The 11,202-nt window shown below is 43.7% G+C and overlaps 1 protein-coding gene across 1 annotated transcript; it reads right to left on the reverse strand.

The window, feature by feature from the left end:
* Nucleotides 1–4,554: 4,554 nt before the first annotated feature.
* LOC138813733 (vomeronasal type-2 receptor 116-like) lies at nt 4,555–10,353 on the reverse strand. Its single transcript, XM_070002114.1, has 5 exons — nt 10,072–10,353; nt 8,997–9,800; nt 7,861–8,088; nt 7,190–7,313; nt 4,555–5,498 (listed from the first exon to the last, which is right to left on the reverse strand). The coding sequence occupies exons 1-5, from the start codon at nt 10,336–10,338 to the stop codon at nt 4,555–4,557; spliced, it is 2,367 nt and encodes a 788-aa protein (XP_069858215.1). The 5' UTR covers nt 10,339–10,353.
* Between the last annotated feature and the right edge of the window lie 849 nt (nt 10,354–11,202).

Here is an 11,202-nt window from a genome sequence, read left to right on the forward strand (position 1 = left end):
CCTCTCTCTCTCTCCCTGTCTCTTTCTCCCTCTCCCCCTCTTCCCTTTCTCCTCCCTCTCTTTTCCTAATCTTCTTTGACTCCCTTTTCTGCTTCCACTTCTCCCTGTCCTTCTGCCTCCCTTCTTATTCCTTCCATTCCTTTCCTCCTCCCCACACCCTCTTAATTCTTCCCTGTCATTTGGGGTGAGTTGTATTTCAGGTCTGGTTACCCAGTTTGCTTCAGACCTACTGGTAGTCCTTGGACATGCTGCCCCCTAGTGGGCAGAAAAATAGCTGTCCATTCACTTTCTAGGTGCAAGAATGGCCTGCGAGGATTAGTTTTCATTCCATAGGTTGCTGTAGTTTGGAAGGGGGATCTGGCAGCTAGAGTTGTGGGTCTAACTCAGCCTGATTGAGATCTGAGGATCTTGGCTTGTCTGCTTTACTTCCAAGCTGAGGACTCAAAAGAACCCAGTCCTGGGCTGGAAAGATGCCTCAGTAGTAGAGTGCTTGCCTTGCATGCATGAGGCCCTGGGTTCCATTCCTCAGCACCACATAAGCAGAAAAAGCCGGAAGTGGTGCTGTGGCTTCAGTGGTAGAGTGCTAGCCTTGAGCTGAAGAGCTGAGGGACAAGGCCTAGGACCAGACTTCAGGCCCCACAACCGACCAAAAAAGAAAAGAAAAGAAAAGAACCAGTCCCCAGGGAAGAATGGGAGAGGGTGGGTGGGGAAGCTAGGGAAGCTAGGGCCCTGGGTCAATCCTGACATGATGGGACACTTAAGGGACAAGTGGGATGGGCTGATGTTTCACAAATAAGTTTCTACTTTAGGAAAATTCCAGTGTAATGGATTCTGAGAGAAAGAAAGAAGAGAAAGAGAGAGAGAGAGAGAGAGAGAGAGAGAGAGAGAGAGAGAGAGAGAGAGAGAGACAGAGACAGAGAGAGACAGAGACAAAGACACAGAGAGAGACAGAGACAAAGACAGAGAGAGAGACACAGAGAGAGAGACAGAGAGCACTATAGATAAAGCTCAAGAGTAGAACAAGAGGGTTGGGAAGGTGGCTCAGTGGTAGAGCGCTTGCCTTGCATGCATGAGGACCTGGGTTTGATTCCTCAGCACCAGATAAGCAAAAAGAAAAAAGCTGGAAGTGGTGCTGTGGCCCAAGCGGTAGAGCGCTAGCCTTGAGCTGAAGAGCTGAGGGACAGCACCTAGGCCCAGAGTTCAGGCCCCACAACCGGACTCCCCCTACCCCCCCAAAAATAAAGAGTACAAGAAATCACATTGACCTAATCTTGACAATATCCTGACAAGTTTTTTTCTCTTTTTCTTTCTTTCTTTTTTGTCATGGAACTTGAACTCAAAAGCCTGGGCTCTGTCCCTGAGCCTCTCTGTGCTCAAGGCTAGTGCTCTACCAATTAAGCCACAGTGCCACTTCTGGCCTTTTCTATTTATGTGTTGCTGAGGAATCGAATCCAGGGCAAGCCCTCTACCACTAAACCACATCCCCAGTGTGTGTGTGTGTGTGTGTGTGTGTGTGTGTGTGTGTGTGTGTGTGTGTGTGTGTGTGTGTGTGTGTGTGTGTGTGTGTGTGTGTGATTGAACTCAGGGCCTCATTTGGCTTTTCCTGGCTCTAGGCTGGTTCTCTACCACTTGAACCATGACTCTACTTCCATCTTTTTGCTGGTTAACTGGAGATAAGAGTCTTTCTGATTTGTCATCTTGGGCTGGTTTTGAACTGAGATTCTCAGATCTCAGCCTCCTGAATATCTAGAGCCTAGCATGAGCCACCAGTGATTAACTTCTGACTATTTGTGGTGTGTGTGTGTGTGTGTGTGTGTGTGTGTGTGTGTGTGTGTGTGTGTGTGTGTGTGTGTGTGTGTGTCCTGGAAGTTGAACTCCAGGCCTGTGCACTGCACCTGAATTTTATCTGCTTAAGGCTAGTGCTACTTTTGGCTTTTTGGTAGTTAATTAGAGATAAGAGTCTCATGGCCTTACCTGTCCAGGCTAGCTTTGAACTGCAATCTTCAGGTCTCAGCCTCCTGAGTAGCTAGTATTACAGGCATGAGCCATGGGTACCTGTTTTCCTTTTTTTTAAAGATTGTTATTATTAAGGTGATATACCGAGAGGTTACAGTTACATATGTCAGATAAAGAGTACATTTCTTTTTGGACAATGTTATCCCTTCCCTCGCTTTCTCCCAGGTACCTGGTTTTAACCTTTCATTTTAATACTTTAAATGCATGCATAAAAACAAACAAAACCTTTTATTTTGTAAAACAATGCTAAAGGTTTCGGACATCTTTTTATAATATATATATATATTATTGTAAAGATACTGTACAGAGGGGTTACAGTTACATGAATAGGATAATGAGTACATTTTCTATCAAGCATTGTTACCCCTTCCTTTGTTTTCCCCTACTATCCCTTCCCTCTCCACCCCGCAACTGTTTCCTCCCCCACAAAGTTGTAAAGTTCGTTTTTAACATAGTGTCTTGCACATCTCATTGTTACAATGGGTCAACCTGTATCCTTATTTCAGCTTTTTTAAAAAAATTTCTCTTCCCCTCCCCAAACTAGAAAAATGTATATACAAGATGCAGGGGACTAACATCAAATACAGTGAAAACAGGGGTTATACCATGGGGGAAGAACATACAAGAGAAACAAAAAAAAATCATATAGGACATTATAACTACATTAAAAACAACAGCGACAAAGATAAAACCTCTTGTGTCCCTACTTGGGATTCATTTTGCTTAGCATCATCTGACCATCATTATATGGTCATATGTACATAGCTTTTGACCTTTTCTGCTTGTCGTAGACATATACTAGTTATTGCAAATAAGGAAAACCATGGGACCTGTTTCTTTGGGTCTGGCTTACTTCACTTAATATAATTTTTTTCTAAGTCTTTCCATTTCCTAACAAATGGGGCAATGTCATTCTTTCTGATGGAGGCATAGAATTCCATTGTGTATATATACCACATTTTCTTGATCCATTCATCTACGGAGGGGCATCTGGGTTGGTTCTATATCTTAGCTATGGTAAATAATGCTGTGATAAACATAGCTGTGCTAGTAGCTTTAGTGTGGTCTTGTTTGTGTTCATTTGGATAAATGTCCAACACACAGAGGGGAGCTCTATGTGGAGTCTTTTGAAGAACCTCCATACTACTTTCCAAAGTGGTTGAACAAGTTTACACTCCCACCAACAATACAATAGGGTTCCCTTCTGTCCACATTCCCTCCAGCATCTGTTGTTATTAGAGATCTTGATTATAGCCATTCTAACTGGGATGATGTGGTATCTCAATGTTGTTTTGATTTGCATTTCTTTTTTTTTTTTTTTGTCGGTCATGGGGCTTGAACTCTGGGCCTGGGCGCTGTCCCTCAGCTCTTCAGCTCAAGGCGAGCGCTCTACCACTTGAGCTACAGTGCCACTTCCGGTTTTCTGGTGGTTTTATTGGAGATAGGAATCTCACAGTCTCTCCTGCCCGGGCTGGCTTTGAACCGCGATCCTCAGATCTCAGCCTCCTGAGTAGCTAGGATTACAGGCGTGAGCCACCAGTGCCCGGCTTGATTTGCATTTCTTTTATGGCTAGAGAGGTTGAGCATTTCTTCGTGTCTATTGGCCATTCTTATGTCCTCTTCAGAGAAGTCTGTCTTTAAGTCTTTAAAGACATATTAATCGGGTGGTGGTTTCTTTGAGGATTTGATTTGGGGAGATTTAATTTTTTGAGTTCTAAGTTATATTTTAGATATGAGGCCCTTGTCCATTGTATGGCTAGTGAAGATCTTCTCCCAATCCATGGGCTTCTATTGATCTTGCTAGCTATGTCCTTTGCCTTGCAGAAGCTCTGTAGTTTCATGCCATCCTATTAGACATCTTTTATTCTTAAGCAAAGTTATTTACTGTGAGTAATGAATTAATTTTTCAGAAGAATCCCAAAGTATATTAAAGAATTTCTAGCCAGGCACTGATGCCTCATGCCTGGAATTCTAGCTATTCAGGAGGCTGATATCTGAGGACCATGGTTTGAAACCAGCCTGGGCAGGAAAGTCTGTGAGATTATCTCCACTAAACTCCAAAAAAAAGGCTGGAAGTAGAGCTGTGGCTCAAGTGGCAGAGCACTAGTTGTGAGCAAAAGAAGCTCAGGGACAGTACCCAGGCTCTGAGTTCAAGTCCCAGGTACCAAAAAAATTCTTAATTCATGGGGCTGGGAAGGTGGCTCAGTGGTAGAGCGCTTGCCTTGCATGCTTGAGGCCCTGGGTTCAATTCCTCAGCACCACATAAGCAAAAAGAAAAAAGCCGGAAGTGGAGCTGTGGCTCAAGTGGTAGAGCGCTAGCCTTGAGCAGAAGAGCTGAGGGACAGTGTCTAGGCCTAGAGTTCAGGCCCACGACTGGACCAAAAAAAAAATTCTTAATTCATATAAACTATTAAGGAATAGCAATGAAAGATCTTGCATGCTCTTTCTGAAGAAGTGTGAGGTGTTCTGAGTCATTTTGTAGGATCAGAATGCAAAGTTAGGATGGGGTTGGCAGTGGTTGTTGAAACTCTCAAGTTCTCATAGAGCCTTCAAATCTTCAAATTTTGCCTGTTTTCCCCTTGAGTCAACTCTATCTCTTAAACCTTTCACACAGTTCTTTTCAGATCTCACAAGAATAATGTAGCACTTGGGGGCAAAAATGCAGCCTAGGAGCCCTGCACTGGAGGCCAAGATGGAGAAGATCTCCACAGCCACCATGACCTTCCCTTTGGCACTGTGGTAGACAGGCAGGAAGGTGATCCACACACTGCAGAACACCAGCATGCTGAAGGTCAGGAACTTGGCTTCATTGAAGGTGTCAGGCAGGTTTCTGGCCAGAAAAGCCACAGTGAAGCTGGCCAGGGCCAGGGCACCCAGGTATCCCAGGACACAGTAGAAGGCAGTGAGGGAGCCCTTGTTGCACAGGGTGATGATGTGGCCATGTTCAGAGTGTGCATCTGTGTCCACAAAGGGAGGAGAGGTTCCCAGCCAGACTCCACAAAAAGTAACTTGGATCAAGGTACAGATGGGGATGATGAAGTTAGGAGCCCCTGATACCAGCAGCCACCTCATCCTTCTCCCTGGAGAAGTGGCCTTGAAGGCCAGAACCACAGTCACTGTTTTGGCCAAGACAGTAGAAACAGCCACAGTGAACACAACCCCAAATGCTGTCTGCTGCAGGATACAGGTGGCTGTGCTGGGTTGGCCAATGTAGGGCAAGGAACAGAGGAAACAGAAGATGAGGGAGATGAGCAAGATGTAGCTGAGATCCCGGTTATTGGCCTTGACAATGGGGGTGTCTCGGTGCTTTATGAAGATCCCAAGAACAACAACTGTGAGGACAGAGAAGCCCAGGGCTGTGCAGACCAGAGTCTTCCCCAAGTTGTCTTCAAGAGCCAGAAATGTTACGACTTTTTCAATGCAGTGTATTCGCTCCATGTTGGCATACTGGTGATCTGGACACTTCATACAGTGGTCCATGTCTGCAGAGAGAAGTGGAATGTCATCCTTCCTGGTTCAGGAATCCTCCCTAATTCTCAGGGCCCTAAAATCAGTGTGTCAGAGAAGCTCTGCTGCTCCTCCCTCATTGTTACAGTAGAAAGTGAATGAAAGAACAATGTGCATGGAAGAGTTGCTAATTCACACTGTCTCTATTATTTATGGTTTTGGCTACAGGTGTGTTTTTAATGTCTTGTAGTTATGTAATATCATTTTTCTTTTTTTTTTTTAAACTGTGTTTATTGTCTTTTATTTTTTGGTACTGGGGATCGAACCCAGGACATTGTACTTGGTAGTCTACATTCCAGCTCATCATTTTTCTTACCTTACTAAAAGAAAACATTCTTCCTAAAAACATTCCAGAGGCTATAGTAAAATACCATAGACAGAGTAGTTGGCAAAGCACACATTTCTTGTTAGTGTGTGTGTGTGTGTGTGTGTGTGTGTGTGTGTGTGTGTGTGTGTGTGTTGGTCCTGAACTCAGAGGCTGAATGCCATCCCTGAGCTTCTTTAGCAGTTAATTAAAGAAAATAGTCTAACAGACTTTCCTGTCCAGGCTGGCTTCAAACTGTGATTCTCAGATCTCAGCTTCCTGAGTAGCTAGGATTACAGGTGTGAGCCACCAGCACCTGCCTTAGCAACATATCTGGAAGGAGGTTGAAGTTCCTGAACCAGAGCCACCAGCATTTGCTAGAATGAATAAACCAGGAATGGTTGGAGATCAGCTACAGTCTACTGTGAGCAATGAGGGGAAAGCACAGAAGCTTCAGTAAAGAGTAGGCAGAATGATAGGACAATAGAATATATGGGAAGGTGGAAATGAGGTACTAAAAGGCAACCCCAGGGGGTGAATTGGTCAGCTTTATAAAGAATCAGATGGTTCCAGCCATTGTGTTGTGGGGCTTGAACTCAGGGCCTGGGCACTGTCCCTGAGCTCTTTTGTGCAAGACTAGCACTGTACCACTTGAGCCACAGTGCCACTTCCGGCTTTGTTGAGTAGTTTATTGGAAATAAGAGTCTCACGGGGACTTTTTTGGCCTGGTCTGGCTTTGAACCATGATCCTCAGATTTCAGCCTGGCTTATTTCCAGTTTTTGAGTGGTTAGAGATAAAGAGTCTCACAGGGACTTTTCTGCCAGGGCTGGCTTTGAACCATGATCCTCAGATCTCAGCCTCCGGAGTAGCTAGGATTATAGGTGTGAGCCACTGGTGCCCAGTGCTGTATAGAGGGGTTACACTTACATAAGCATTTGTATGTTTTATGCTTCCATATGAATGTTTGGGTTGTGTTTACTATTTCTGTCACAATGTTATTGGGATTGTTGATAAGGGAGAGAGAGAAGATGCACAGTGGGAAAGAATAGAAAGAATACAAAGGTAAAGAAAATTCTAGAACAATGACGAGGGGGCACAAAAGAAAGGAAGTACTCTTGAAGAAAGTGGTCAAAACAACAAAAAAGGGAAAAACCAAACAATAACTACCATAGACCCACAAGAATACCACAAAAACTATAAGTCAAAGTATGCATTTTAAGGCATACGTGTGTGTAATTCTAGGAAAGGCTATTATTTATTGTAACAATGATGTGGTTAAATGAGGAAAGGAATGCACGTTTTCAAGGATCCTTTCATGGATGAGAGAAATAATGAGGAGTGGAGAGTTGGCGCGCACCCACCTGTCCCATTGGAAATCTCATTCTCGGGACACGGGGTGCAATCGAAACAGCAGGCAGCCTTTCCTTCCTGGGGGGATTTCCTGAATCCAGGGCTACAACTTGCGCTGCACACACAGTGAGGGGTCTGAGGACAAGCAACATGTGTTGGTAGCAGACAGTAGTTTTGTATAACCCTCCAGAAACTACTGAACCTCAGAGCATTAGAACACTAAGAAATGGTTGATATGTGTTTTATTCAAATAATGGAGTGGATACCAGGTAGGCCAGGCAACGTGACCTATGAACTTTTCTGATCATATGGGTGAATAAATGTGTTCCTTTTGTGGCTTGAAGCCAGCCCAGGCAGGAAAGTCCATGAGACTCTTATCTTCAATTAACCCACAGAAAACCGGAAGTGGCTCTGTGGCTTAAAATGCCGAGTGCTAGACTTGAGCGATAAACTTGAGGGACAGTGCTCAGGCCCTGAGTTCAAGCCCCACAACTGGGCAAAAACCCCAAACATGTGCTCCTTTCCCAACCATCAGTGAGCAAGGAAGAAAATCCTGGAAGACAGAAGTGAGTCACTATAGTTCATGTGTGGCCCATTTCTGAGCTGTGCAGAGGCCCTCACCCATCTGGAGAGAGCAGTTATTTATGTTCAGGGAAAAGCATCACAATTTGTTCCAACTCACCTGGGAGAATCCTGTGGCCCAATCTATCATGTTCTCAGATAGAGATAACTGGTCTTCAGGTGGAAAGTGTGGGGAAAAATTTCCTACTTTCACCTTAAGATGAAGACCTTCTGGGAAGTTCCAGAAATTGAGAATGTCAACCTCAGAGCGGACTTTTTCTTTCTGAGTCATATCAACTTCATGGCCAGCAGAATTGTGAAATTTGACATTCTTCAAGATGGGGTGCAGCTAGAAGAGACCACGGTTATAGGATGAAAGTTCACCCAGTATTAAGTCTGAGCAGCATTCGCAGGAGATGACTGCCCTGTCTTAACTCTTTTCTTCTCAATGAAACTTGATTACAGACACATATGGAGCTAAGCAAGGAAGAGCAGATAGAAAATGAAGATAACTTATACATTTCATCTTAGGAGAAAAGATTCCCCAAACAAACACATTTAAATGATCAGTGGCTATCGTAGTCCAATTCCACACCATTTGTAATTTTCCTTTTCTACAAGACCCCATCAGTAAAATGAGTTTTTCTTGCAGGACTAGGCAAGATCACTGTGAGAACCAGTAGTCAATGTGCTCACACACTGTAGGTATGCATAAAGGGTTAGTTTCAAGGGTGAACAAATTCTGCAGTGCATAGATGCTATGTCAAAAATGAACTATACAAATTGTGGGTGGGGATGGGAGAGTAAAACGGGGAGAGAATGAGGGAATGGGGTAACTGTCCAAAAAGAAATATTCTCATTAATTGACTTATGAAATTTTAATCCTCCCTGTACATCACCTGTACAATAGGAACAACAACAACAATATCAATAATAAAACATATTAGAAAACAGTTAAATTTTTCAGTGTGAATCAAGAACATCAGGGGGAAAGGCTGGTGTTTTCCTAAGGAAAACTTCATGTAGTCAGGAAGCTGATGTCCTCCATAACTGATGGACTGATGATGACTCAAAAATCTGTTTTCCATGAATGGGCATCTTACTTTACTCAGATACATATACTTCCTAAGTAGGGAGGGTAGTAGAGAAATAGTGTTTGGGAGAAAGAATCTTACCCTACTTGGTCTTTTCAGCTGTTAACTGCCTTGGAACCCTATTTTGACAAGGTTACTCAGTATTAAATGGAAGAAACAGTACCTGCCAGGGGGGAAAGCCTGTGCTCCCATCTCTCAGTGGCTGCGTTTCTACTTGTTGAACAAGCATCTCATGCAGGGCATGGGCCACAGCATACACAGCGTTGTAGATATTGTGACTCTCTTCACTCATGGCCACGTCAAAATGATACCATGGTAACAATTCCAAGGAGCCTTGAGATGAACAGTTCTTCAAAATTTTACAGTCAGACTCTGAGACTGGACAATTATAAAACATCCACCACAACCAAGAAAGATAGATATCATCTGGATATTTAGAAGGGTTTACTGTCTGGGTAAAGGTTTTGAACTCAGAAATCTCACCATGACGGTGGGAGAAAACGAGAGTTCCATGGAATGAGTCAAAGAGGAAATGTTTCTTGGTGGTGCTAGTATCTAACCGTGAAGTGGTGAGCCAGATTTTCTGTGTGAATAAATGCCGCCATCTATTGAAGATCAGGTTAAAGGAAGAGTCGATGTCAGCATAAATGATAACAAGTTTTGCTGAGGAAGCTATGAAATTGCTTTGAAACATTTCAACTTCTTTGAAACTTGAAAGGCCTGGTCCTGCAATCAGATTCACAAATTCTGTACAGATTTTGTTTCTTTTCATTTCTGCCCTCAACTCAGAGAGAAACTGAAAACCTTTCTCATCATCAGAGATGAGCAGCCCCACCCAGTTCCAGCTGAAATGAACCATCAAGGAGACCATGGCAAGGGCCAGGGGTGAGTCCTTGGAAGCCATCTGGTAGAGAGAAGAAAACTGCCTCTTGTCACTCAGAACTGGATCAAAAGGCCCAAAGGTCAGCTAAAGGCAAAGAATAAAGGAAGCACATCATGAGCAGTCTATGAAATAACTAATGAGACTCAGAATTGTAGAAAAGCTCCTTCTGGGATTCTACCTCTTCCGCCTCCCTAAGACATATGGCTTCTCTGCCATTTTGCCCATTCTTAGAATTAAGGACAACATAGTTTGGCACCTGTTGAACCCCACTGTCCTCCTTTCAGTTTGTTTGCACATCTCAGGTTGTCAGCCCTGGAGACCTGGTTTCCCATGAGCCCCTCACCCTGACTCTCACCTGAGGGAATTTGTAGAGGTCCAGCAGTGTGCCAAATTGGAAAGATGCTGCCCGAAATGATCCTGTAAGTACTGCTACAGACTTGTGTTCTTTCCTGCAGTTATAATTAGGGGTGTTCTCATTCAAACCAGACAGCCAGGTAACAGAATTCTTCAACACCAGGTGCTCATGATAGAAGATTTTATAGAGGTCAAATCCCAGGGATGTATTGGGCAGAAGGTTGGAGTTCATGTTGATCTCCTCAATGGCAAAACGAAATGCCAGCATATACTGGTAGTTACTGGACTGAAACCTGCATGATCAACATGATTGTCTTGAAATCTAACCAAAGGACTATTTATTTATTTATTTATTTATTTATTTATTTATTTATTTATTTTTGGGTCGGGTCGTAGGGCCTGAACTCTGGGCCTGGGCACTGTCCCTCAGCTCTTCAGCTCAAGGCTAACACTCTACCACTTGATCCATAGCACTACTTCTGGCTTTTTTCATTTTGCTTATGTAGTGCTGAGGAATCGAACCCAGGGCCTCAGGCATGCAAGGCAAGTGCTCTACCACTGAGCCACCTTCCCAGTCCCCCAAAGGGCTATTCTTGACTGAATGATTCTTCTAAATAAAATAACAGTTTTAAAAGTGTGCCTCTAGAATAGGAGAAACACTAGAATTAAAAGGTATAGGTAGACAGTTTTTTGAAAAGAGTCCTAAGGGCACAATAGATAGGAGAGAGATTACATCAAAATAAAAAGTTTTTGCACAGCAAAGGAAATAGTTACTAAACTAGAAAGGCCATGCTGTACTACAGAGGCCAGCTGTCCACCCTCTCTGTGCTGCAGAGGGAAGCCACAGATGAACACATTTGCTGAACTCCAGGCCAAACTCTGCAAACAGGAGGCAAACCAGCTGTGTGCTGGGGGTGGAACCAGAGCTGAGAGACAAGGGCCAACAGAATCAATCAGGATCCCATCCTTGGCCTTCTTTTCTCTGAGTGGTAGACACAAACACAATCCCAAAGGAAATCTGCTTGCTAAGAAGTCACTGGCTGAGTAAAAAAACTAAAGAACATGAAAATGACATCCTTCAAACAGATACACTAAGGGCAATGCAGAAAAACAAGAAATAGGAAAAGCCAAT

This window comes from Dipodomys merriami, unplaced genomic scaffold (assembly GCF_024711535.1).
Source record: "Dipodomys merriami isolate MVZ:Mamm:240054 unplaced genomic scaffold, mDipMer1.0.p SCAF_6, whole genome shotgun sequence".
Lineage (NCBI taxonomy): Eukaryota > Metazoa > Chordata > Mammalia > Rodentia > Heteromyidae > Dipodomys > Dipodomys merriami.

What these genes read in the sequence shown, in the direction of transcription:
- LOC138813733 (XM_070002114.1), bottom strand. Translation starts at nt 10,338, where the DNA reads ATGCTGGCATTTCGTTTTGCCATTGAGGAGATCAACATGAACTCCAAC. An exon ending in ACCTCTACAAATTCCCTCAG is followed by an intron (nt 9,801 to 10,071) that starts GTGAGAGTCAGG and finishes CTTTGCCTTTAG; the next exon opens with CTGACCTTTGGGCCTTTTGA. An exon ending in GGGCCACAGGATTCTCCCAG is followed by an intron (nt 7,314 to 7,860) that starts GTGAGTTGGAAC and finishes GCTTGTCCTCAG; the next exon opens with ACCCCTCACTGTGTGTGCAG.